General features: G+C 53.7%; 12 protein-coding genes across 12 annotated transcripts; 7 read left to right on the top strand and 5 right to left on the bottom strand.

Moving 5' to 3' along the window:
• Positions 1–145: 145 nt before the first annotated feature.
• BDZ99DRAFT_575485 (uncharacterized protein) lies at positions 146–3,382 on the bottom strand. Its single transcript, XM_033728473.1, has 3 exons — positions 2,399–3,382; positions 957–2,353; positions 146–908 (listed from the first exon to the last, which is right to left on the bottom strand). Exons 1-3 carry the CDS (start codon positions 2,963–2,965, stop codon positions 341–343), a joined length of 2,532 nt encoding a protein of 843 aa, XP_033571131.1. The 5' UTR covers positions 2,966–3,382; the 3' UTR covers positions 146–340.
• Positions 3,383–4,209: 827 nt separating this feature from the next.
• On the bottom strand, positions 4,210–5,398 carry BDZ99DRAFT_575484 (uncharacterized protein; the record flags this gene model as incomplete). The annotated part of the gene is made up of 5 exons (XM_033728472.1): positions 5,169–5,398; positions 4,958–5,112; positions 4,648–4,900; positions 4,489–4,592; positions 4,210–4,435 (listed from the first exon to the last, which is right to left on the bottom strand). Coding segments are annotated over exons 2-5 (636 nt in total), but the record flags the coding sequence as incomplete, so codon positions are not given.
• A 306-nt stretch (positions 5,399–5,704) lies between these two features.
• On the top strand, positions 5,705–6,362 carry BDZ99DRAFT_575483 (uncharacterized protein). Its single transcript, XM_033728471.1, has 3 exons — positions 5,705–5,836; positions 5,893–6,102; positions 6,157–6,362. Exons 2-3 carry the CDS (start codon positions 5,948–5,950, stop codon positions 6,188–6,190), a joined length of 189 nt encoding a protein of 62 aa, XP_033571129.1. The 5' UTR covers positions 5,705–5,836; positions 5,893–5,947; the 3' UTR covers positions 6,191–6,362.
• Positions 6,363–7,952: 1,590 nt separating this feature from the next.
• Positions 7,953–8,925, top strand: BDZ99DRAFT_467541 (uncharacterized protein; the record flags this gene model as incomplete). The annotated part of the gene is made up of 1 exon (XM_033721036.1): positions 7,953–8,925. A coding segment is annotated over exon 1 (340 nt), but the record flags the coding sequence as incomplete, so codon positions are not given.
• Positions 8,926–9,172: 247 nt separating this feature from the next.
• On the top strand, positions 9,173–10,168 carry BDZ99DRAFT_525755 (uncharacterized protein; the record flags this gene model as incomplete). The annotated part of the gene is made up of 1 exon (XM_033726029.1): positions 9,173–10,168. The coding sequence occupies one exon, from the start codon at positions 9,173–9,175 to the stop codon at positions 10,166–10,168; it is 996 nt and encodes a 331-aa protein (XP_033571127.1).
• Positions 10,169–11,102: 934 nt separating this feature from the next.
• On the top strand, positions 11,103–12,895 carry BDZ99DRAFT_502666 (tannase-domain-containing protein; the record flags this gene model as incomplete). Its single annotated transcript, XM_033723909.1, has 3 exons — positions 11,103–11,142; positions 11,247–11,816; positions 12,062–12,895. 3 exons carry the CDS (start codon positions 11,103–11,105, stop codon positions 12,574–12,576), a joined length of 1,125 nt encoding a protein of 374 aa, XP_033571126.1. The 3' UTR covers positions 12,577–12,895.
• A 675-nt stretch (positions 12,896–13,570) lies between these two features.
• BDZ99DRAFT_467539 (NAD(P)-binding protein) lies at positions 13,571–14,796 on the top strand. Its single transcript, XM_033721035.1, has one exon. The coding sequence runs from the start codon at positions 13,727–13,729 to the stop codon at positions 14,498–14,500; it is 774 nt and encodes a 257-aa protein (XP_033571125.1). The 5' UTR covers positions 13,571–13,726; the 3' UTR covers positions 14,501–14,796.
• A 2,871-nt stretch (positions 14,797–17,667) lies between these two features.
• Positions 17,668–18,009, top strand: BDZ99DRAFT_368935 (uncharacterized protein; the record flags this gene model as incomplete). Its single annotated transcript, XM_033714785.1, has 1 exon — positions 17,668–18,009. A coding segment is annotated over one exon (342 nt), but the record flags the coding sequence as incomplete, so codon positions are not given.
• An 819-nt stretch (positions 18,010–18,828) lies between these two features.
• BDZ99DRAFT_452123 (lysozyme) lies at positions 18,829–19,855 on the bottom strand (the record flags this gene model as incomplete). The annotated part of the gene is made up of 2 exons (XM_033718252.1): positions 19,272–19,855; positions 18,829–19,119 (listed from the first exon to the last, which is right to left on the bottom strand). The coding sequence occupies exons 1-2, from the start codon at positions 19,548–19,550 to the stop codon at positions 18,829–18,831; spliced, it is 570 nt and encodes a 189-aa protein (XP_033571123.1). The 5' UTR covers positions 19,551–19,855.
• Positions 19,856–20,085: 230 nt separating this feature from the next.
• BDZ99DRAFT_525750 (uncharacterized protein) lies at positions 20,086–22,092 on the bottom strand (the record flags this gene model as incomplete). Its single annotated transcript, XM_033726028.1, has 1 exon — positions 20,086–22,092. The coding sequence occupies one exon, from the start codon at positions 22,090–22,092 to the stop codon at positions 20,086–20,088; it is 2,007 nt and encodes a 668-aa protein (XP_033571122.1).
• A 123-nt stretch (positions 22,093–22,215) lies between these two features.
• On the bottom strand, positions 22,216–24,042 carry BDZ99DRAFT_467537 (uncharacterized protein). The gene has a single exon (XM_033721034.1). The coding sequence runs from the start codon at positions 24,007–24,009 to the stop codon at positions 22,657–22,659; it is 1,353 nt and encodes a 450-aa protein (XP_033571121.1). The 5' UTR covers positions 24,010–24,042; the 3' UTR covers positions 22,216–22,656.
• A 102-nt stretch (positions 24,043–24,144) lies between these two features.
• BDZ99DRAFT_153677 (uncharacterized protein) lies at positions 24,145–25,462 on the top strand. Its single transcript, XM_033712811.1, has one exon. It carries the CDS (start codon positions 24,262–24,264, stop codon positions 25,252–25,254), a length of 993 nt encoding a protein of 330 aa, XP_033571120.1. The 5' UTR covers positions 24,145–24,261; the 3' UTR covers positions 25,255–25,462.
• The last annotated feature ends 226 nt before the right edge of the window (positions 25,463–25,688 follow it).

Genomic DNA, 25,688 nt, shown 5'->3' with positions numbered 1-25,688 from the left:
CTATTGCTGGCTCGACACCACTAGGAGGAATAGCCCGGCTAGCAAGTCCTCCGTCAGTCAAAAGGAACCCTATCTCTCACTGTATCAGCTCTAACGTTGGTGTTATATGCTTCAATTTTCAGCACAGGGATATAACAGCGCTTGAGTCCAGTTCTTGCACGCTCAACACCACCGTGAGGAGTAGCGCAGAGGGCAGGCATCCGATTAGTCAGAAAGCAGCTTGCTCTCTATTGCGTCTACCTTTTACATCGTATTCAGAGTTTGAAAAGTCTATAGAAGTACCCCAACCGGCGGCAAAAACATGCACTCAAACTCATGTCCCAGGACTGTATATACACATCTACAGATCCCCCATATCAAACTCCCAAAAGTCCGTCCACGCCCACCCCAGCCCATTATCCGTCGGCGTATCAAAAGGCGGCAAGTCATCCAACTCGCGTACTCCAAGCCCAATATCCATCATACCGCCACCATTCGCGTTCGTGCCATCCGTACCAACATTTCCCCCAAGCTGAGCCCCCGGTCCACTACCTCCAGCTTGTCCACCAGCACTCGAATACGCGGCCCCACTAGATTGCGCGCCGTCTACCCCCAAACCCGCTCTCAAGCTATCTCCCAGCTCGCTCCCGACGCTCGGCTGCAGCGCAAGCACCTTGTAGCACAATCTTGTTATCTTCTCAATCGCCTTTTGCCCGCGCGCTCGTGCCGCGTCTTCCTCCGTCCCCGACGCGCCGGCGGGAGCGGGCGCGGCCAGTCCAGCGGCGGCGGCCATGATCCAGTATTCCATGTAGCCAGTGCCGAGACGCAAGGCCTTGGATTCGAAGATCTCGAGGGCGGTGTCGAGGAGGGGCGCCGCGGCGGTGGCGATGGTGGTAAGGAGGAAGTTGGAGGAGATGGGACTGATGTTACTAACCGAAGTCAGTCAGAGCAGATTGGGGGGAGAATCGGGGACGTACTTAACGGCGCCTAGCAGCGCAAGAGGAGGATGAGATGAGGTTGAGGGATACTTCAGCGGATTGTCTGGGTCATTGATATCTGGCTGCTCAGGTTGCTCGCGCGGAGGTCCACGATTGACCGCGGAGCCGTTTTGCGGCAATGGGAGGACTGGGGGCACCGATATGGCGTATATTGCTTGGCCGAGTGAGATGGCGGCGCGGAAGACGTCGTTGCGGAGCATGTTGAGCATGTGCGAGCCGGCGGCTGTGAGAGTGGTGTGCTGCATGAGTATCTTGCTACCCGCGCTGAGGGTAGCAGTTGTGGAATATGCGTAGCGCGGATTACTGCCAGCAAGCTTCGTGAAGGGCTGATGTAGGATGAGGAGGAATTGGCGGAGCTGGAGGTCGAGGAGGATGGCGGCGTTCTGGGTATGGGTGCCCGTCCAGTTTGGGAGAGCGGCGATGGCGGCGTTGAGTTGAGCGTCATAGTGGATCACGTCTTCGTACTGGAGACCGCCCTTCGGGGTGTTGAGTAAGGAGGTCAGGTGGATTCGGAGAGGGAGGCTGCGGCGAGAGATGTGAAGGTATGACGAGCTTGTGAAATCGGAAAAGGTTTGTGGAAGTGGTGCTGAGGCGCTGCCCGTGCAGAAGACAGAATCTTCGGCATTCGCGGGGACGGGACAGTCGAAACTGAGGCTGGTCAGGCAAGACTGCATCCCTTTCTCGAGACAGGCTTGTAGTTCTAGTTCCATCATAGTTGCCCAAATTCGCCGTCTCATCTCCTTGGTGAACTCGTCCGTCTTCTTGGGGTTAAGCAGCGCCGGGTCGCGATGTAGGCCTGCGGACATTCCGCATCTAATCAACTCACCAGTGTGTATCCAGTCCTGCTTCACTTTGATGCTGTTGATACGTCTTGCGAGAATTAGGAGACATTGGACCTGGAAGAAAGGGAGCGTGAGATGTTTTCGGCTTTGACGAGCAACCCATGTTTCAGCGGCCTCGATCCATGCTCCTGCTTCTTCGCGTCCAGACGAGCTGTCACCGAGGAACACCTTATCCCCTTCGTCAGATAGGCAACGCACAGTAGCCATAACCAGAAGTAGAGTGACGTAGAAGCACGATTCGCTGTCTGCGGGATTCTCACTGAACCGCTCGAACTCCCGCCAGAAGGATCCACGGTGCAAGATACGGTATGTGTTCTCGTAGTTCTGGAAGTAGAGCAACACATGACTGTACACGACATCTTTTGGAGGTATGAGTGCTAAGATGTCGGCATCCGGGATATATTGGCCAGGCTGATGGGTGCTTGCCTTGATGACTTTCCTGCGGGCGCGGAATGACTTGAAGTCGGCCTTGATGCGTGCCATCGCGGAATCTGAAGTCATCGCACCTTTTGTAAAGACATGAACCTCAGGAAACTTGAATCATTAGTCGATTGCCTGTTGAACGGGACAGTCGCATACCTGAACGAGAAGAGCCATTGGACTTGTAGAACCGTAGAAATGGGTCTTGAAACTACTTCCTCTGAACATCATGGATTCCTTGGGCGGTTCGACGTTATTTGGGGTCTCATCATCTTGGCTAAACCCTGTACCAAGAGTTGACTGGGAGGTATCCAGACCCGCAAGCTTCTTTTCTAGCATCTCGATCCTTTGTTGCTGCATCTGCATTTTCCAGGCGACGGAATCAGAGGTTGGCGCACCTCCATGGGGTGGAGGCGGCATGAAAGGCATGCTGATTTGGGCGTGGCTCGGAGCCGCCATTCCAGCACCATTCATCCCCGAGTGTCCGAGTGCACCCCCTTGAAACTCTTCCACCAATCTTGGGTCATAGGAGCATTGCTCTGCCCTACCCGTTCTTGCACAGCGACCGCATACTGGGAACAGGCGGTCACATTTCATCTTCCGGTTCCGACAAGCATAGCACGAGAGCACCTTTCTCTTCTTGCTGGCCCTCTTCTCTGGCGATCCATCGTGGTCAGATGATGGCGAACGGGAGCGGGAACGGGACCCAGTGCTACGAGCCGACATGGTGGGAGTTATGAATCTGATAAGATGATGGAGATGGGAGGTACGTCGGCCGACTTCTCCTAGAGAGCGACGCGGACATAGAAAGGCATATCAAGAGAGTGTCGTGAGTGCTTGTCAGAGCGGATATGCCGGCTCTCGGACGGACTTTCGGACTTTGCGACATGGCCGAAGGGCGAGAATAGAATAGGTAGCGCTGAGTAAGAGAGCTAAGCCATGCCTGAGCAACGCAACATTGCACCACTCCCAGGAACGAGAAAGACTGATATCAAAGGAGAGAATGGAAATCCATATCGTAGATATATCTTGCGAAGGGGAAATGTGGACGATTGACAAGGGCAGTATTACGTGCTCATCGGGCGCAGATCACGTGGAACGCTAGATTGATGTAAAGCACAAACTTTGCATATTGAGCAAAACAAGTCATTCCTTTGGACTTTTGAGCGTCTTCTATAAGGCTATTATGCACGTTTCAGCTGAGTCGATGTGCGATATACGAGATTGGCGGCCGAAACACGTGATTACCCTTCCCCCACCGTCGACCTTCTTCCTTCTCTCCTCATCTCCATCACACCGCCACCAAAGGCAACGTGTGCGCTGACGAGGCTCTCTACTGGGTCTCCGTCCAGATACAGCACCAAGTATTCGTCATCCCGACCCCTACGCTGTCACAGATTACTGAGACACCACATCTACCTCTCTCGGATCCGGCCAGGAGGCCGCCTCCATCCTTGTTTCTGTTGGCTAGTGTTTATATATCTTCGTAGCTCTACAAGATCTGGCTTTGCAAGAGAAAAGGATAGCCAAGCACATATCAATATAAATCTTGAAAAGGCACCTCCTTTTCGATAACACGCTTATTCCGTACAATGTGCTGGCAGGGGAGCTTGATCCCTATTCAAGACGGCTGGAACGTTACATTCACTGCTTTGAAATTCAGTACGCCCCGGAGTTCTTAAACATGCCGTCCATGTGCCCAAAGTAGGAATGTCATCAACTCAATTCGGAGGGCATCTCATCATTTACATTGAAGTCGCTGGAACTGTGTACCCCCAGGAGCCTAGCAGTATGGTTTTGACATGTTCAGCGCGACGACTTACTTGGCCAAGTATAGGGGGTGTACAAGTATTGAGCGTCAGAAAGTCATACGGTGCATCCGTCCTTGGAAGAGCACGAAACGTTGACAGATCGTTTACAGGACGCATGGACATGATGGTCAAATCACGGCAGCAAAATAGTTCAGTATGAGCAAAGTTCTTCTATTGACTACCAAAGGTGTACTTTGAGAGCCCCTCATCCAACCATATAAGTGTGTATGAGCGGAAGAACAGCCGAAAGGGTTTGACCGAGAGGGTCCGCACTGGGTAGGAGAGTGTCGACGACATGGGGCTGAATGTTTGTTGTAGCACATGTAGAAGTACCGCGAGGGCGGGACGCGGTGGTCCGTCGGGCGGTCCCAACCATTCGTTGACGCTGGCCCGTCAGTACTCGGTACATGCGTGCACGACGAGGGCAACAGAACTCACTTGGATATCCGTGTTTGCAGGGTGGTGAACAGTATGAACGCTGTGGAAGGTGCCGAAGGTTTCGAGGTGACGAACGCCCAGCTAGAGTTCCAGCTTCGGACCACCTGATGGCCCAGTTCGTCAGTAATGTGCGTCAATGCAACGGACTAGGTGGCATACCAATGGAGACTGTGTTGGGAGGAAATTGACAGCATCCAGCGCCGATTTGTGCCTGTTGAGATTGTGACGGAGGCGCAGCCGTCGGAGGCATCTTGGATCATAGCAGGCCCAAGCCACATAGGGGTTTGCCATAGGTCTTCAAGAGAGGCTATGAGGAGGTGTCGAGGTATGCGTCGAGGCAGCACGTCGATCGGGACGCCCTTGGGGGATGCCCAGCGGCCGCGAGGGTGATAGCGACGGTGGAAAAACGCATCTTGTTGGTTGCAACGTTAGCTATAGCCAGAGAAGCCAAAGAGGATTGGCAACTCACCGCGAAAGTGCTGGCTCTGACTCGAGTCTGGGTTGGGAGGACGCCCGCACCACATGGTGCGATGCGCGGAGTCTGGCCGGCAGCAGCATGCGAGCGGCTGCTGAGCTCTAGAGCTGCTGCCGACCAGACCACGCGGTGGGAATAAGGTCGGGAAGCTGGATGCACGCTGGGTGAGTGACGGACGGGTAGAAGGGAGAAGACTCTGACTAACGCTTAGGCGATGAAGCCTGCGGCGAGCCGCGAGGCGATGAAGAGTTGGTGAAGGAGGAGAGAAGGAGATGTGTGGGCGAGAAGCTTTTCAGTCGGGCAGCTACTTCGTTCTTGGCGTGACGTGCTGTCTGCTGAGGACGAAGAAGGAGCAGGTCCAGAGTCCTCGAGCCGGCAAGGCTGTTCCCTGAATGGGCTGTCCCTCCAGCCAGTGAGTCTGGCATTGTCACGAAGTCCACGAGCAGTGAAGCACACTGCGGCAATGTCTTTCTGCTTCGCTGGAAGTGCTTTCAAAAGAAGACCCACGTCAACTATGCTGCGTGAAGCAATTGCTTCTCTAGAGCGCCCCCAAACACCGACGGCGAGACAGCATGCAGCTGGCACTTCTCAATTCTACACGACGTTCTCGGCTTGGGTACTCTGAGAGCGGTGGGATGGAGCGAAGTGAGGTTCTGAAGCCTGTCATGACGCAAGGTCTCGTGATCGGCCGTCTTTTGCTGTTCCGCCGTCTTCGCGGACGTCGTCGTCGCGCCTCTTCATCCACCACCACCACCTCGCCTTCATCCACACAAGTTTCAATTCACCAATCGTCGCACACACATCTCGCTCGATCTCGAACCGCACGCACTCTACTGCGGGTGAACTGTCCTGTCACGAACTGAGCAACAAATCGTACGTACCTGCGAAGCCGCCCTTCACCGCTACCACTAAACCCCACCCTGCCACAGACTCTACTCATCTCACGAACTGGCGCCTGCCTACTTCAACGTCGCAACCTTCAAGATGCTCGAGAGCCAACGTCAGGCGCTTCGTGCTGCGAAGGACTCCCTCCAGGACTGCCCGTCGGTCAGATCCATAATCACCAACCGCAAGATGTGGGCTGCGTTGGCCATCTGCCTCGTCCTTGTCGGGGTCGGGGTGCTCATCGCCTACCTCGTGTAAGGATTTTAAACCCCGAAACCATCATGCTGACGATGCTGACAACGCTGTAGGAAACCACAGGGACTTTCGGAGAAGCTGGACTGAGAGCTGGGCTGGAAACTCGACCACGGTGACCACCTCTTATATTGCGTCGGTCCTGGGTGGAATCTGGAGTTTGTCTGGCGGTGCTATGGAGGGCTTCATATGTGTGACCGGAATACATAGTTGGTTCGCTTCTCAATGATTAGCGGACAATAAACAACAATGGAAAACTGAGTCTTATAATCCTACCACAAGCTGTCTCGTGTGTACACCTGTCTGCCCCTGCTTGGGGTGCCTCCCTACATTTTCAGGGATTTGAACGAGATAGAAAGCCTTCACTTTGAACAACGTGGAAATTCGTTGAAGTACCCCAAGCGGTGGCAAACAGGTGTACACACGAGACGGAATGCTTGATGAGTGTGGTACCTTTTCACACCCGGCGTGCTGACATGCCTTACTCGACCTACATACCGCAACTCCGAGTTCCACTCACAAGCATACCAACTAGGCCCCTCATTGCTACCTACTTACACTGTCCCCAATAATACCACTGCACGGGTTCCGCTCTTGATCGCTCGACGCCACCGTAAGGAGGAGCCCAGCCAGCATGTAGCCGGCTAGGCAAAAGGTAGCCCGATTTCCACCGCATCTATCTTGACGATCCGTTTCTTTGCATCCCGTCTCAGCACATCGATATATCAGTGCCTGAGTTCGGTCCTTGCTCGCTCAACACCACTGTGAGGAGTACCCCAGATAGCAGGCATTGAATCAGTCAAAGGGTACCATAATACAAATGCGTCAGCTTTGACATTGGTTTCCTTACGTTTAAAGTTTTAGGATACGGACATAGTAGTGCGTAAATTCGGCTCTTGCTCGCTCAACACCACCGTCAGGAGGAGCCAAGCTAGCAGGCAGCCGGCTAATCAAAAGACAGTCTGACTTCCACTGTGTCCACTTTGACATGGTGTTCGGATTGGAGAAGGCCCATGAAGGTACCCCAAGCAGTGGCAACCGGGCGTGTGGATTCCATATTTTTAGTGCTGATACTCGTCCGTTCTCATACACCTTCTCTTCGGAGGTCTTTAGTCCTAGATTGTAAGGTTAGCCAATCGGATATAAGGCTGCTAGGGCTTCCTTCTTACTAGCTTGGTGCCACTGTCAGGAGTAGCCCCGTTGTCATGTGGCCGGGCAGCCAAAACGTAGCCTATTATCTACTGCATGAGCCTTGACATTAGGTTAGAGTAGCTACAAGGTTAGTACCTCGTATCTACTACTGCTTGAGTGTACCTTTGGAAGCTAGACACCGCTGTGAGGAGAAGCCCAGCTAGCATGTGACCGGGAAGTCAAGAGGTAGTCTAATTTTCCCTACATCAACTTTGACATCGTGGTCGGAGTCACAGAAGCCTATGGGGGTACCCTAAAAAGTAGCAAAAGGATGCGTCTGGACCTTTGGCAAGGCACTGTGATGCGGGCGATGGAAATACGGAGGTCAAATACTGGGTCGCAAGTTTGGCGCCCATGAATATGCCACCTCTCGGGCTGCAATTATGCTCGCTCGATATCACTGTAAGAAGTACTACAGATAGCAGCTAGCTGGCCAGTCAAAAGGCTGCCCGAATTCCACTGCCTTGGCATTGGCATCGTGTTCGGAGGTCCGATTAGTGATAATGGGTAAGACGGCACGGACGCTGTGGCGTGAATAAGCTTGCCGATCCCTCCAAAATGGCATACAAATTGAAACGCGCAAGACGAACCGGCAGAGTTATTCTGTAGATCGGGGAAGTGGAGACGAAGGTTGAGACATCTAGTTTCACGATACTCGTGTGGAGTGGTTCTTGGCACCGCTCCGCCATAGGAAAGGTAGAGCGAGTGACGTTCTGTGCTCGTATCTTTTGAGGCTGTGGTACGGAGATGATGGTAGAGGATAATCAAGATGAGGCGAAGGAGAATAGGAGATGATGAGGGGAGGATGGTATAAAGGGAGAGCTCCAGACGGTGGTTCAAAACATTATCCACTTATTCCATCGCTTCAACCACTACCTTCATCAGCTTCCACCGATCCAACAAAACGTCGAACACACTCGTTAACTCCCCTTGAGATCCCCACAACCGCAAACATGCTCTCCAAGAACATCCTCCTCAGCCTAGCTATCCTCGCCACCTCCACCTTCGCTGCCCCAACAGCCCGCACCGACAGCTACTACTGGACTGTCGAACGCTTCACCAGCACCTGCACGGCCGCGACCTGTCGATACGACTTCAACGTCACCGGCGCCGTTGGTCCTCTCAACCAACCTTCCTTCGACGCTTACGGCTGCGATGGTGAGAGCGTCCCAGGCGTTTTCGAGCCTTGTGCTACCCTTGGAATCGATGTTCTCGGAAGCGTGAAGATCAAGGAGTTGAACTTGGGAGACAAGGCAAACGTGTTTGTAGAGTTTTCTTTCGAGCAGTGGGTGACATGAATGGAACTTGAGAATCTGGAATGCTGACGAATTGATACCTTTGTAGGGAAGGAAAGACGTACACCTACACTAGTAACCAGACCGTCGGACATACGAATGGTGGCGGACCTGAGAGATTCACCATTATTCCCAACACCGTTTCTGTATTTGGCTAGATGGATAGGGGAGTCAGAATTGTTGAGATGTGAGAGGCGAGGAAGAACGGGAGAAGGTGGATGCTTGAGAGCGTTGAGGAAGCCTGTAAATTACTCTGTACACTCCCTTTCGCATATACATCGATATTGGAATTCCCGGTTAGAGGGAAACGAGGAGGGTACCATCAAGCATGTTTTGTGATAGAACGATGGTGTTGAGGGGTGATGCGAAGATTGATGAAGTGTCCTGCCCCCATGCCAAGCCCCATCCCTCTCCATCAAAACAGCATTGCCCTCCCTTCTCTCCGCCATACACCTCCGTAAACACCCATTGAAGCTACCCACAACATCTCAACACTGCAACATAACCATTCTGCGCGTCCCGCGCGTCTCCAAACTACGAATCTACCCCAGTACTCGCCCCTTCCGCCCGCACGGTCGCAATCGCCATGAGCTCAGACTTCGGAGACATCGACGACGACGACCTCATCCTCGCCGCCTCGCAAACGGAAACCTTGATATCCAGCCAGCAAAGTCCTCTCAAGGAGCTCTTGAACAATAGTATTAGCGGTTCCCCTTCCTCTCAATCCCTATTGATCCCTGTGCCGAACCTCCTTACGACGGCTCCTTCCTCTGACTTCGGAGATATCGACGATGACGACCTCATCCTCGCCGCATCGCAGACAGATACCTTGATATCCAGCCAGCGGAGCCCCCTTAGGGAGCTCTCGAGCAACCTATCCTGGACGCCACCTGCCTCCCAATCCCAATCGACCCCTGCGCCGAAGCTCCTGGCGAAAGCTCACTCCTCCTCGCAACAGCGTCCGACGTCTTCGCAGCCTCCGGTGCAGCCGGTAGTACGACCGCAGGAGTTGGGTCCATACAGGTTCACATTTGGGAAGCACAAGGGGAAGAAGGTTGATGAGGTGCCAAAGGTTTACATCTCGTTTCTTCGAGAGAAGGGCGTTGTGGAGCACGTTTGGGCTCTCAATGCAGCTGTGGACGAGATGGACCGGTTAGAGGAACAACGGAGAGCTGCTCATGAAGCTTCATTGGCGCTCATTGCGTCCCAGATTGCCGCCCCAGTTCCAGTTGCTCCGCCAGCTCCCCAGGCTCCTCCGCCGCCCTTCCGTTTTCCGTTCGGCATGCATAAGAACAAGACACTGAGCGAGGTGCCAGAAGGCTACATATTGTATGTCAAGGCTCAAGGTCTTGTAGATGAGATCCCTGGGCTTGCTGCAGCTTTGGAGCCATTCGAAAACCCGCCCGCAACCCTACCCCCAAGTTTGAGCGCGCCAGCGCCAACGTCGTATGTTCCAGCGCCGTCGCCCGGTGCATTTGCAAGTGTTTTCCCGCCTTCGAATTCACAGAAACCGGCACCGGCACCAATGTTGATTGAAACCGCCCCAGTGTCGAGTGTCCCACAAATTTCGTTGCCCCCTTAGAGCTCGCAAACCCCTCAAATCGCTCTACCGAATGCCCTCACCTACCGGTTCACGTTCGGAGTTCATATGGGCAGATCACTTGCAGAGGTGCCTGCTGACTATCTTTCCCTTCTCCACGATCGAGGCGTCATATCCTCTAGACCTGATTTAGCCGCCGCCGTCGCAGACTTAGTGCAACGGAATCCCTCCCTCTTTGCACCTCCAGATCCATCACTTTACGTCCTTAATTTCGGCACTAACATCGGGATGAGACTGGACTCTTTATCTCCATCGTACATACAATATCTGAAGAATGAGAAATGTGGAGATACCCGTCCTGATCTTGTTGCAGCTTTGAATTACTTCGACAGCAAGAACAAGAAGGTCCAGAAGGAGCAAGTCAGGAAAGGGGGTATGTCCTCGAAGTCTAGAAAGCCTTTCGCGGTTCCGGACGACCATACGCGCGACATCGGCCGATTCTTCCGCAACGACGAACAAATGTGGATAACAGCTGGAGATGCGAAGGCCTACTTCGGTACTGAGACGCAAGCACTTCTCGCTGCTGGCGTACACACAATTTCCGGAAGTCGAAGCAGGAAAGGCACACGATTTTGGCTCCATCAAGTTTTCTACTTCGCCAAGCACTTCCAGACCACCGGATCAGATACGCCAACGAAGGCGTTGAATAAATTCAAGGCCAGGAATTATGGGGTGGCGGCGGCTCTATAAGAAGAAATAGCACATGGGGTGGCTTTCGATAGTTGAGCATAGGGTAAGGCACACTAACTTATGCAATCAGCGTCTCTTTCGGAGCATATCCGTCAGGGCTCTCTTACTGGTACCACAATGACGCCGTTTTGATTATATCCCGAAATCTCAGCGATCGGATGGACTTCCCGTCCTAAAGTGGGCTACCATCATCGGACGTACGGTACCGAAGAACATCTTCGATAAGATGCTCAGGAACATGATTATAAGCTCCGCGCCTGCTGATTGTTTGTTTTCCGCTTTGTGTTAGCTGCAGTTTGTACCTGCATTGTCCCACGATGTTGCGCATCACTCCTCTTCTTTGGATCGCTTTGATACCTGCTTGCTCTAGCTACAGGATGGCATTCTGCAGCATGCTCTTCCCTATCTGGACTATCCCTCCACGATCCCAAAGGTGTCGTAGTTGCTGCAACAGCAATTGCAGCAGGTAGCAACTTCACAGGCATCACCGAGAACAGTGGATACAACGCCGTCCAGATCGATCTCCCAAGCCTATGTCGAGTCGAGTACAACGTCCAGACTTCTCTGAACAGCTCTGCCGTTGCTGAGATATGGCTTCCTCTGCCATCAGCCTGGAACAGGCGCTTCCTGGCGGTTGACAATGGCGGCTTCGCTGGAGGCGTAAACTACCCCGACGTTGTCTGGGGTGCGCGAAAGGGCTTCGCTGCTATGAGCACAAACACCGGACACAACGGCAGCAGCTCTGATGGCACGCCATTTCAGAACCCGGAGCACTTGATCGACTGGGGTTATCGAGCTTTACACCTGACATCCGTGGCCGCCAAATCTATCGTGAAAGCGTACTACGGCAATGCCGCAAAATATTCCTACTATGCCGGCTGTTCAACCGGTGGACGTCAAGGCCTCAACGCCGCACAGCGCTATCCATCCGATTACGACGGTGTCCTTGTCGGAAGTGCTATAGCCTGGTAAACGCACACAAGCGCCTGGCAGACCTACGTCGCCTTGCAGCAATTCCCAAACAACCGCTCCAGCTTCGTTCCAGCCAGCATGTGGAGCATCATCTCCTCTGCTGTGCTTGACCAATGCGACAGCATTGATGGAATCACAGACGGCATCATCATGGATCCCTCGAAGTGCTCCTTTCATCCCGAAGTCTTCCTCTGCGGCAAAACCGGCGTCAAGGCATTCGTTGCCTCACTGGCCCTCAAATCACGAATCTCAAACGCATGTACGCGCCCTGGCTTGCTGAAGACGGCCGCCTTATCAACCCTGGGATCTCCCCATCGGGCGAAGCAAGTTTCAGCATCCTCATGAACGGCCTTACGCCCACCTTCGGGCTTCCCTTCTACGCCGAGACCGTCTTCAACAATACCAATTGGGACTGGCGCACGCAGAGTGTGGCTGACGTCGATCTCGCGGATAGCATCAACCCCGGCGGTTGTAATGCGTACGACCCAGATATGCGCCCGTTCCATGAGCGCGGCGGGAAGGTGCTGCAGTATCACGGTTGCGCGGATCCTTTGATCCCATCCCTCGATACACCAGCGTTATACGATCTTGTCGACGAGTTCTTCGAGTCTGTAGGCAAGCCGGCAGAGGTTGAGGACTTTTACCGCTTGTTCATGGTGCCTGGGATGGGTCACTGCGCTGGTGGCCCAGGTGCCTGGGCACTTGATGGTGTTTCGCAGGTGGATTGACGCCAGGAGGAAAGGGGAGTGAGTACTCCATGCTGTGGGCGTTGGTGGAGTGGGTTGAGGGGACGGCAAAGGCGCCGGAGAAGGTGATCGGGACGAAGTATATGAATGATACGGCGAGCTTGGGGGTGCAATTACAGCGGCCGTTTTGTAAGTGGCCTACTGTAGCGGAGTATCGCGGGGGTGAGGTGGATGAGGCGGGCAGTTGGATTTGTCCTGTAACGGGGGTGTATTGATGAAGGCGCAAGAGATGCAATTGATATGCTGTATAGTGTTGGGCCTTATCCACAGACTCTGAATCAAGTTTTCAAACTTCTTCTTCACTTTTACTTCTTTACATCGTGCTCTGGCAACATAATGAAGCATGGCAGCAACCAATGAACCAGCTCCGTTACTCCGGTTCTAGTCCGCGTGAATATTAGAGCACGAGCGATCTCTTCTAGGTAAAGCCTGGGATAAGCTATTTACCTGCTATGAAAACGCCTCGCCAATCGTCTATACTTAGGTTTTCCTATTGCTGTAGGCCTAGGTTTGTGCAGCGTCTACATTCAGACATGAATCTCGATCAAGGTCAGTTGGGTCATGATAATGCAACAACTGCCCAATCAGTTTCGCCGCAAGATCATGATTTCTAATTCCCCAGGGCTCGATCACCATCAAAGTCGCGTTGTTGAGGTTGCGAGAATCCTTGTTGTCCGAAGCATCGTACGAAACTGTCCCACTGTCGATCAGCGCATGTCTACACATGCGGGGACTACGAAATTGAGCACCAGCGAATCGCCTCGCCATACCTCGTCGTCTATGCACCAGTGCCTAGCGTGGTCATGCATGAACCCTGCACTTGACTCCTCCAGTCTGGACATAAGGCTCCTTGCGCTCTCGCCCGGCGCGATTTAGAGAGGTATAGTAGCTCAAATCCGCTATTTCCGCCCTCTTGCATCATGTCTAACGGCCTCAACATCGATCGAACCATGTCCGCGCCCGACAAAGGCCAACGCACCAATATTTCTATGATGGCGAGATCGAAAGAGAGAACGTATATAAGGCCAGTAGAACTCCGCGGGAATAGGTAAACTCCTCCACAACCTCTTCTTGGTCTCTTGCATTCCTTAAACTATACCAATCCACCACCACAAACACTAACATCTCCAACATGACTTCCAAAACCATCGTCCTCATCACCGGCGGCAACGCCGGCATCGGCTACGAAACCGTCGCCAAACTCGCCGCCGACCACCCCTCCACCCACCACATCCTCATGGGCACGCGCAGCCTGGCCAAAGGCGCCTCTGCCCTCAAAGCCCTGGGCTCCCCCTCCAACGTGTCCCCCCTCGAGCTGGACATCACGTCCGATGCCTCCATCGCCGCGGCCGTCTCCCAGATCAAAGAGACCTACGGCAAGCTCGACGTCCTGGTCAACAACGCCGGCACCGCTGGCGCCAATTTCGGCGACGTCGTCCCGCCCTCCCTCCACGGCAAAGACAAGACGCTCCGCGAAGTCTACACGCACGTGTATGGCGTCAACGTCATTTCCACGGCCGTGCTGACCGACGCCCTCACGCCGCTGCTCGACGCCGCTAGCCCCGGGCCCGCGAAGGTCATCTTCATCTCCAGCACCTTGGGGTCGATCGGGACGTTTGTGGCGGGCTACCACATCGTGCAGTGCCCGTGGTACAACAGCAGCAAGGCTGCGGTCAACTATCTTAGCGCGTGGTACTCGAGGGTCAAGCCGGAGTGGAGGGTGAATGCTGTGTGCCCAGGGCTGAACGCGACGGGGCTGAATCATGTGCCGTTGAACGAGGAGACGCACCCGAAGAATGGGGCGGTTAGGGCATGTGAGCTGGTTGATCAGGGGGCAGAGGGGGTGACGGGGACGTATTCGAGGAGGGGGCTGGATAAGGAGTCGGGAGATGTGATTCCGTGGTAGGAGGGTTAAGGGGGTAAGACGGGTTCTGGAGGATGAGGTTTCTGTACGTCGGTGGAAATGGCCTGATGGTATTATAGACACTTTGGATGGTGTTGTAGTTTGCAGGTTGAACGTTTCAGAAGGTTAGCCCGATGGCGAGGAGCTGCGGCTCGAGCGAGATAGAAGAGTGAGAGACTTGGGAACTTGAGGCAGTTTTAGATGAGCTGAAATAAGCGAGGCCAGTCGGTCTTTGCATGTTGTTCTACCTCAACTCCATCTTTTAGATAGTGAAAAGAAATCCATTGACTTTTCCTGAATTCTGGTCGAGTTCTAACTGCGACAACGAGAACTAACGTGGGCTGGTTCCTGTGCCTGGGAGACTAGAGCTTGTTTAAAATTCCCGATATCCACTGTTGACAGGCTGTAGAGTCTAACATCACGGTTGGAGCTTGCTGCTTTCCATGAGACAAGCTTCTAGGTGAGAGAATGTTACCTTGAATCTATTCATCTGCGAATTGTGGCCGTCCTGATAGGAATGCTGGTCAATATTATAGAAATTAGAATTAAGACGAGCAGTATTTCTTCTGGACACTATCGCAGACCTACGTAACGAGTACATCTTACCTCTCCAGACCTCGGTCTCTCAATGCTGCTGCCCTGAGCGCTACTGAGCCACACTGACCTCGCTGCCGTTGCCCGAGCCACACTCCTTCACTCACCAGCCACCCGCGCAGCTCCAGGCAACTACGACCACCTTCTAGAGCTTCTACGACCTTCCACGCCCTCCCTGCGAACCAATCACAGCCCCTCGCTTAGGGTCCCGCTGAGTCAGCACCAATTCCTCCTGCCTATATAGCGCCAGTCCCCCGTCCTCCTTCCTTCTCTCCTCATCCTAGTGCAAGGCAAGTCTCCCTTCCCCCATCCTTTCTTTCTCCTCACTCAAGCTTCTCACTAATACTCTCTCACAGGGCATTACGCGCGTCAGTGAGGATTCGTCCGAGACCGTGTTGTTGCTGGTTGAAAACTACCGACAGACCACTCCTGCTGGTCTTCGGATCGGCAGGGAATTTTTGGAAAAACAAACTCTCGAGTGAGATATCTCCTCAACTTCTTTTCTATCTTTTTCATTGGGCTACTCAGCTTGTCTGGATGCTTGAAGAAGAAGCTTCTCTTCTTGGTGATCACTTGGTGGGGTTGGCACGGTGGTGAGTTGTTGTGGTTGGGTTGTTCGACGCGCGGAGTTGTTCGATGCAATTCATCACCATTGTTTGTGCATGATTGTCTTCCTAGTTGGTTGTTACTGCTGGCGACACAGCAAGCTGGGTAGCCGCTCTCCAACACCATCAGATCTTGTTCATCATCACCTTCCGTTCAGTCCGACAGATAGCCTTGCAGGTGAGGTGAAGTAGTCCGAGGTAGAAGGCGTCATCCTCCAGGCCTTGTCGTTTCTTGATAGTGCACCATGCTGAAGTAGCGCTGTGTTATGAGCGCGCCCACAAATTTTCTCGTGATGTGTTTTGGTGTTGAGGCGCGTGCCCACCGCGATGCACACTCCCGAGGACGGCGAGAAAGATGCATGATAGATCAGACACCTGAAACAATGGAATTCTCTCGGTATTTACCAATGTCCCGACGCCTCTGGTTGTGGCATGTCGGCCTCTATGGGCGTTGCCCACGCGCCGCAGTTGGCATGGTGTCTCAAGATCCAGCGGCGTTCAGATGCGCAAGCTGTTGCCCAGGCCTATGCTACGTCACATCTGGGTTCTTGACACGGCACAGAAGCCCTCCTAGCGGCGGCAGCCGTGTGGCAATATGAGACCATCACCAGCCCAGTTTGGACTTCAATAAAGGCGAACGAGATATCTTTACATACAGAATACAGTACGTCGTCATAGATATCCGTACACTCCTCTGCCACCACTTATAGAGCCTTATGGTGTTTTCAGAAATCCAGGGCGACGGATCATAGTTCCCATGTTTGTACACTCCTCTGCCACTGCTTGGGATGGCCTAACGAGTTTACTAGATATTCAAAAAGTAGGCCTTCTGTCTGAGTCGGAACTCTGAAAATAGCATGAGGCACCACAAGCGGTGGTAGAAAGGTGTACGGATATGTACGGCAAGACACTTTAGATGAGTTTCTTGAGGCAATGAAATCGCAATCGCTCTACAGTTCTCTTGGCCGCCGTGATGCTGATGCTGCGATGCCTCAACCCACGATGCACCCATGTAGCTAACGGATGAAGCTGCCGCAATTTGCGACTCACAGAGACATGTTGCTCCTTTGCCATAGCTTTAAGGACTGCAAGTTATCACCCAAGATTTGAAAGAAATGATCTAAGGAGTTCGGAGCCCCTGCAAAGATGCTGGGGGCTTTCTACTGTGAAGGTTGACCTGTCTACCACCATTTCTACCACCATCGCCGCGGAAGTAGCACGTAGCTACATGCTCACCTCCTCATCTCTTCTCCAGCGGCCCGGAGTTCTTCGTTGTGTTTGCTGTATCCACATCGAGATTGCCTAGATGTTGAAAGTGGAGAGGCAGCAGGTACGCTCGACGTTACTTCCTGTGCTAATTACCCCTAAAGCTAACAACACCACCGGTAAAGAGGGTTAGGATGGCAGGCATAAAAGAAGTGGCACTCTTAGTTTGAACAAGGCACGGGGTGGGTGTTTACACGTGTATGCTACTGCTTGGGCCGCTTCAATGCAGTTTCAGAGATCTGAACGGCATAAAAGCTCTTCACTTCCCTTGTAGGGTTTTATGAAAACTTATTGAAGCACTTCAAGCAGTGGTAGAGAGGTGCACCATTACCTTTGTATGACAGCGTGGTTGATGAGTGTCACCAGAAAGTGGCAATCCACGAATTCGTGATGCTTTTATACACTATTTCTATGCGTGCGTACGCTTGTTTGGCACCGCTTGAGATCCTCCCGTATGCAACTTTGGCGAGCCTGATAGCTCTCCGGGCCATCGCCTTGTTTCCTGCCTAGCGTGCGCGTTTCGGCATTCCCCGCCATCACCGCTCATCCTCAACACCACGCTTCCGCACCATCAGTGAGCTCGAAGAGGCCATTGAGTCCCTCACAATGGATGACGAGCAGTTCCACGATGCGCCCGAATACGCCCCAAAGCGTGCCCTCGAACTTCCCTCTCCGCCCTCAAGAAAGCGCAAACGGCCCTCCTTCCTCGCCCTCAAAGACCAGACAATCGTCACCCTCAAAGTCGGCCCAGACGCGCAGAGCCTCTCCATCCACCGAGAGATGATCTGCCAAAGCTCCAAATACTTCACAAAAGCCTTCAAGGGCGGCTTCAAAGAGGCCGAGGAGAAATGCATCACCTTGAAGGACGTGGAGGTCCTCACAGCGCAGCGCTTCATGCACTGGCTATACACAAACACACTAGAAGACGAAGACGGCGGAGAAACGGGCGAACTGTCTTCTCTATCTGCCTTGGACCTCGCCCGCCTCTACGTCCTCGGCGACCGCTACGACGTCCCCGAGCTCCGCAATCAGATCATGCGCGAACTCGAGTTCTGCAGACAAGACGGCATCAATGCCGAAGTCATCATATACGCCTACGATAACCTGCCCGACGCCTCGCATCTCTGCAGGTGGCTTGTGAGATGGTATGCACACTACTGGGACCCCAATGGCACCACGCCTGCGGAGCCCGATCTGCTGGAGAATGACCTACCCCCGCCTTTCCTTCTTGGAGTCGCGATTATGTGCCGGAAGCGATTCCAGCACCTTGCCTCGAAGCACAAGTACCGCCCCCGCATCGGCGGCCAGTACGGCAATGCGTATTGCGAGCACCACGACCACGAGCACGGTGACAACGCGGAAGCGAAGAAGGCGTGCCGAGAGGAGTGCCACCGGCTACACGAGAAGCGCGTGGAGAGGGATCGAGCAGAGGCATCGCGGAAGCAGTTCGAGGCGGATAAAGCCAAGGCGCAGGCGTCGAATGCTTTAGCCACCTGAGCAACAATGCCTCCTCGTAGATATCCGTACACTCCTTTACCGCTGCATGAGGAGCTACATAGTGTTTTCAGCATTCCGGATAAGCGAAGAGTTCGGCATTTTGGACGACCAGTAAACTCGTGAGGCTACCCCAGACAGCGTCAACAGGCTGTACGCAAATCAGATTAGCCCTCTCAAACTTTGGGACGACATCGATATCCAGCCGAGACACCTCACAGCATTCTACATCTACGATCATATATTTACGACCACCGAGGCGAAATTCAAAGCCTCCGCATCTACCCCATCGCCTACCAGCTGCCCCGACGCATCAAGCCGCATCTTAGCACCGCACCACTATCTACACAACCCCAATCCGACGACATCATCTTAACACGCCGGAATCGCCCCCACGCCCGTCGCCGTCTGCGCCAGCGCCACCTCAGCCGCCCTGCGCCTCGTCAGCCCTGGCAGCGTCTCGCCGCCCGCCTGGTCCCACTTCGGCAGCTCCTGCTCGATGACCGTGAGTGCGTCCTCGCCCGCGTTGAGGCGCGAAAGCAGCGTTGAGGACGCGACGTTGCCGTTGCCGACGTTGTACGCCCAGGACACCAGCGCGCCGTACTCGTTTGCGTTGAGCGTGACGGCGGCGGCGGTGTCGAGGGTTATGGCTTGTTGGGGGGACTGGAGAGAATATCTCAGCATTGAGAATATTGGAAGAGGAATATTAGGTCGAATCGCAAATATTTGTTCTGGATCATTTTCGTTGCTTCGTCGTGAAGTTGTGATACCGAACTACCCTATCCATCGAAATCAAAGATGAAGAACTGACATACCACCAAGTCACTCATCAGCAAACTCGTCGCTGTGCTCTCTGATAGCGGAAACGAGTACGGCACCTCCGAGCAGTCGGAAGTCGTGCACTGGTGCCCATAGCCTACTGTCGGCAGCCCGATGGGGTCGGAAGCGGGGGAGGCGACGAAGCCTTCGAATTCTTTGATCAGGGACACGGTCGCGGCATTGACGGTTGGCCCAGTGCAGGCGCGAGCTTCTTGAGAGGTGGGGAGGGCGAGGGTGAGAGGGAGGAGGGTGAGGAGGAGGGTTTGGGGGAGCATTCTGTATGTATCGTACTGTAGTATTTGAGTATGTAAGGCGGGTTTTGATATTTAATGGTCCCTCTAAAAGCGAAAGAGATTCAAAGGCTTTATACATCCTTCGTCGCTGTACCAAAGCGAATGAGGGTACAAATCTACAAGCCCGCCTCGCGGTGTTACTCAGAGAGGGAGGTCAAGGCTCTATCCGTCGTCTGCAGATCCCGATCTGCCGCGTGCAGTGGTGCTGTCTCAGATGCCGAGATGGGCATGGATATATAGTACTTCGTTCCCGAGAAAATGTAGCTCAAGTGGGGTCTAAATCACACCCTCTCATCCTTGACATCGTACCCTCAATTTTTAACAGTGCTGAAGGACTTCAAACGCTGGTGGAAGTGTGTGCATTACTATATTGATCGGAACTAGAAACTAGACTACACCGCCAACGCCCGCTCATATACCCCGTAATCGTCAATTTGTATACAGGACACCGTGAATTGGAGCACCTGTCTTAGAATTCTGTGTGTTGAAGTAGCTACTTGGGGCCCTTCACGCCTATCTACCGCCTGGAAAACACGCCAAGAAGGAGGTTGATTGGGAATGCAACGTGCCACTCCCACCACCACGCCCCCGCATCCGCCCACGCCCACCGCTCCTCTTTGCCGAAGACGATGCACAGCCCGAAGGTGGCTGCGCTGGCTATCACGTCTACCAAAGAAGCGCGTAGGAGGAGCAGGTTCAGCAGGGGTAGGACTAGGAGGTCCAAGATCAAGCGCGGCAGCGAGTAGAGTCCAAAATGGCCAAGTTTCGCAGTCTGGTTCAGCGTCACGGGTGCTGTGTTTTGGCTGCTCGTTCCGTTGGTCAGGGGTGGAACAGAGGGTGAAGCGGCCGAGGAATACGCTGCTGCGATCTGCTTGATTTGAGACGTGTTGCTGGAGGGTCCAAGAAGCAGTGCAAGCGACGGGTGAGGCGCTGTGGTACACGACCTGGGTATCACGATCGTAGCCGTGCCAGTCGGTGTCGGTGTTTCGTGAAGATGGAACAAGAGCGACAGATGCGTGGACGTCGAGGCTGGCATTGAGGCTGCGAATGAGGCTGTGAAGGCCAGGAGCGTGGAGTGCAGTGCGGAAGACGAGGACACGATGGCCCCGGAGCCGCTGAGGACGTTGGTGGTGGCGGACTGGGAGGGCGTTGAGGTCTTCGAAGAGGTGGAAGATGTCGCGATAAAGGTCTTCACGGAGCTGTCGACGATGAGACAGTGTGTGGAGGCTTCTGTGCCTGAGTCATCCATGATCTCGTGGAGGACCCAAGGCTCGTCGGCGGAAATGTGGCGGGAGGCGAGGGCGCTGTATGTCTGGTTGATAGTAGGCTGTGGGAGGAGCAAGGATGCGAATATTTCGGTCATGTCTCCATCAGAACTGATCGTAGGGCTAGAGTCTAAGCTCAAAGCCAGGCCAGAATCTCGTTTCGTACCATTGCCGTTCGTGATAGCTGTCTTTTCGGTGTCTGCGGCAGGCTGGAGCTTCTCGAGGAGATACTGGCGACCTTTCGGACTGCGGTGTAGGATCCGATGTATCTCTCCTCTGGTTTTTACGACTCGTCTCTCAGGTGCTTTGATAGGTGTGTCTAGCGCCCCGATGCACTCCCCAAAAGCAGCCTCATCACCACCGAGCTGTGCGAACCTAGAGTCCGCATAGACAGCTCCTCCGCCCGACTTGATTATGACCTCCCGAGCTGCTGCAAGCACCACCTGCGGTGTGGTCTGATCGCATGGTATCCATAGATCGACGCTACCCGCATGGTGCACAATGGCTTCGATGTCTCGGGCGTAAAGCTGCGCCTCAGAAGCGCTCTTCGCGGCAGAAGCAAAGTTGTGTGAGATTGATCCGAAGCGAGTGATTTTTGCTCCCCTGTTGCCTTTCTGGACGTGGTGGCTCGTGGTGGTCGCAGATTGGCCGAGTTTGTAGAACTTCGTTACGGCTTTCGAGGCGCGCGCGGGCGAGACCAGGGGAAAGGACTCTTGGTCGGCGGCTAAGACTTTATGGCCTTCAGCATGGAGGAGGCGAGCCAGGGTCAAGGCTAGAGGCGTATTTGCGCCCGTGATCAGAATCGTTTTGCGGGGTGCCGTGTGCTTCTGATTTTGCTTTTTCTGGGAAGTTGAGAAGGCGGGGAGACTGCTGTAGAGCAATGTCGCGAAAACAAAGGCTGTCGTTGAGAAAGAAAAGAAGAGAATGATTAACAGTAGAAGGAGATCGTGCCGTGAAGGCCGTTGGGAGCTTGTTGGTGCCATTGCGCCGGTCGTCGGCGAATGGTAGGGTGTGAGGATTGACATGCTCAGAGACGTGGAAATAGATCGAGTCGCAGTCATCAGCCGTAAGTGGAAATTGAAAATCGTGAAGAAAGTGTTGCCCGTATGGAAGTCATGAAGAGCAGAAGCTGGAATGTTGAGTGAAGTGGAAGAGGGCAGAGGGATGGTGAAGCTGTCACGGAGCTGTCTCGAATATGTGGCAGGGTTGGGTTGGCGGTAGCTGGAGGCGGGGGTTGGCACACGGGCCCATGCTGTCATCCCGCATTCCGTGCTGCCAAGTCGATTGCCGACTGATAGCTACCCGGAATCGCGTCATTCATTGGCTTGGGGTTGGAGACAAAGGTGCTTAGTGAATGAGGAGATCGAGTTGTTTTTGATCGCGTTCGAAGTGGTGAGAAACTGTCTGGAAAGTCCGATGAGACTAGTCTCAGATAATAGAGACCTGTTTTACAGTTCATAATATACATAGTATACAAGTCGTTATTAGGGTATAATGCCATAATGATCGTGCCTCTAGCACAGTGTATGAGGAGGGAACATAGAACGCCGTCAAAAAAATATTCAAGTCGCCACGAGGAGCGCCGTAAGCTGAGACAGAATGACACATTGCTGGAAAATCCTTGATAAAAGGTTGCTAGCATGCATGATGCTGCCGGACGCAAATCCGATGGCGGCTGAACAAACCAATTACAAGTGCCATAGGAGTACACCGATATACTTCTTAACCATCGTACAATCGCCAATTCTGAGTGGAGGAAAGATAGCTCGCATGTGATCCGAATCTAGAGGATACTGATGTTGCTGCAAATGCATTCGATCCAATTATTCGATCATCTCCTCGGGCGTCGGCGGACCATCCATCCCAATGCTCTCCAAATCGCGCCGTAAAATAGCCATATGCTCATCTCGGTTCTCGTTCCCCTTCCATTTGACAGCTTGTGAGTACCAAAGCATGTCCCAAGCGTCTTCGGGAATCATTTCGAGGAATCCAGGGACACGCTTAGCGCGCGAGTAAGCTCGCCAGAGAGCTTTCCGTACGTCTTCGTTCGCACCCATATAGGCGGTACGCAGGACGGCGTTGAGATGCTTGATTGCTGGATCTGAATCCGGCTTGAGGGCAAGGCGATTGAGTGCGACACGATGCTCAGGATCCCGTTGCGCGAGAGTGATGCGGTCTTCGATGGTCAAGATTGCGTTTGGATCTGTGCTGATACGTGTCTCCTGCATAGTCGATGGCGGGGTTTCGACGTCTGAAGCTGTAGTCGCTTCTAAGGCTATCGGTGGTGTCTGTTGATTCGAAAATTGTACGAGTCCTCTGTGCGCTCCTAAATCTTCGGCATCTTCCTCGCCCGGTTTAACTTTGAAGCCCTTCGATTTCTCGTATTCCCTCAATTCCCGGAGCATCACCGCGGCTTCTTCCTCATGCTCATTCTCATACTTTGCAAACTCCTTTTTTAGCTCAGGATCATCCAAGTCCTTTCCAATAACCTGCAATTGGGCCACAAGCTCCTCATCACTCATCCCTTCAACGAGCGGGCTGTCGCTCAAAGCATCCAGCTCTTGCATCTCCTCCCTCAATTGTTCCTCTCCAAACTCTTCATTTTCGACCTCCATATTCGGGAGCTCTCTCAATATCCTCTTCAACTCATCATGTTGATCTGCCATTTCTGGATCTTGCAACAAGTCCGCAATGACCTGCCTCTTCCTTATACGATCCAGCTCCCTCTCCTCTTTCCCCCATTTCCCGTCCCCCACCATATCCATCCTCATACTCCTCAGCTCCAATTTCGCATCCGCTAGGTCCGGATCTTTGATCAGATCGCTGAATATATCTGTCCGTGTATTGTCGTCCTCAACATCCAGACTCGCTTGTCTATGAGCCTCGGCCTGGTAGCGGCGGAGGTCCTCGGGGGTTTCAATGGAGCCAACTTTGATCGGTGCAGCTTGCCGGTCCGCATCTTGTTCGTAGAAGCTAATTTTGGGAATTCCAGCTTTGCTTTGCTTCTTCATCCGCAGCTTAGCAGCTTCGATTTGGGCGTTGATAGGGGAGGTGGTTCGTTGGACTCGGGGAGCTCTGCGGAGGATGGGAGTGGTGCATATTCGCCGTCGTAGAGATGGGGCTTGTGGAGCTCGATTGCGCAGACATTGGAACAGTGGTATCCTCAGAGGAGGCATTTCTATGCAAAACAATCAGAGCTGAGATGCATTGAGCGCGTTGGTGGTTGTGAAGTGATGGTGAAGGGTGAAGCTCGAGAATTTCGGGATCTCCATTACGTAAGCCACCCAGAGCCACCGTCCTCGTATCTTACCGTTCTATATCCCGTATCGACCCCGCCATCCAATCACTTCCCAATCGCAACTCCCTCAAGACAACAACACACTTCGTGAATCTCTCCATGTTCAGCCGCACCCAGAACTTCAGTCACCATGCAGACTGACCTTAGGTCCCCTGCATACTATGACCCAGCCCTCTATCCCATAGGCAAAGGCCGGCACTTGCCCACCTCCTGGATCTCCCAGGCTCTCATTCCTCAACGTGTTCCCTCCCCACCCCCCTCAACTCCCTTCCGCATCTTCGATCTCCCCACCGAGCTGCGCCTCAAGATCTTTCGCTATGTCCTCCCGCACCACTGCGTCATAGAGATCGGTCCACGCACCCTCAAGCCCTACCTCGCCCGTTCCCCCCGCACGCCCTCCTGCATGATCCGCATGCGCCTCACGCAGCTCCCGACCGACCTCAACGCGTCCCGCAACATTCTCGCCGTGTGCAAGAGCTTCAGGGCTGAGGCCGGCGACATCCTGTACGGCGAGAACACGTTCCGCTTCGTGGTCTCGCGCGACATGCTCGGCGCGAACAACATCGAGAACCCCTTCACCTGGGTGCCGGACGGCGTGCTGTCGCAGATGCGGAAGTGCGAGATCCTCATTTCGGAAGTCCTCGAGCGGCCAGCCGTGTATCGACGCGTGCGGCGGTGGTTGGAGCGCATGGTGCAGCGGATGGGTGAGGACTACGCGTTGCAGAGGCTGAAGGTGGAGCTGCTGAAGGGGAGATTGGTGCCGTGGGGTCATGCGTTCAATATGCGGGGCGGGACAGTACAGCGGTTCCGGCCGAGTGCAAGGGTGGAGGGGAGCAATGGGTATCAGTTCGTCCTGGAGCCGTTGGCGAGGCTGAGAGAGGTAAGGGACGTCAGGATTCAAGGCCACGTTGATGAGGGGTTCAAGGGAATGATTCAGGAGGTGATGGGAATGGAGAGGACCTGGGATGGATTGAATGCGAGAGTCTATCCGGAGAAGGTAGTGTTGCGGAAGAAGAAGGCAGGTGTGAAGAAGACATACCAGAAGATGTCTACGAAAAAGTTCTGGCAGCCGGAGTATGATTGGGGAGTCGTGGGCGAGGATGAGATCATGTCGAGCGATTAGGTGTTCGGGTTGCTTTGTCGATGGTTTGATGGCTAACCTGTCTCCTTGCGTGCTGTTTGTTGTCATGATACCCACCACTACCGGGGAGTCTCTGGTTCATCAAACTGGGTTTGAATTCCTTCTTCTAATTGCTTCAATATCAAGTCTATTCAAAACCAAACGTCTCACTACCTCCGATCCATTGTGTCTAGTAATCCTCATGTTCAATATCTCGCCTCCAGAAAAGAGTACCCATCCTTATCCGGTAACAATTGCCCAGGGGAGCCCACCATGGTACCTTACCACCCAAATCCACGCTCCACGCGGCCTGGGATAGACTCTCTCATCTTAGCCGTGTACAGGGCTGATTTGAAGGCTTCGATCCTTGACATCATGAGTTCATCGAGAGTCGAAGGGCCGGGGGTTGGCCCAGTATCATGCACATGGTCTCAAAA

Source organism: Mytilinidion resinicola (genome assembly GCF_010093595.1).
Source record: "Mytilinidion resinicola strain CBS 304.34 unplaced genomic scaffold BDZ99scaffold_23, whole genome shotgun sequence".
Classification (NCBI taxonomy): Eukaryota; Fungi; Ascomycota; class Dothideomycetes; order Mytilinidiales; family Mytilinidiaceae; genus Mytilinidion; species Mytilinidion resinicola.
Note: the sequence above shows the minus strand (reverse complement) of the source record. Positions and strands in the feature narration are given on the sequence as shown.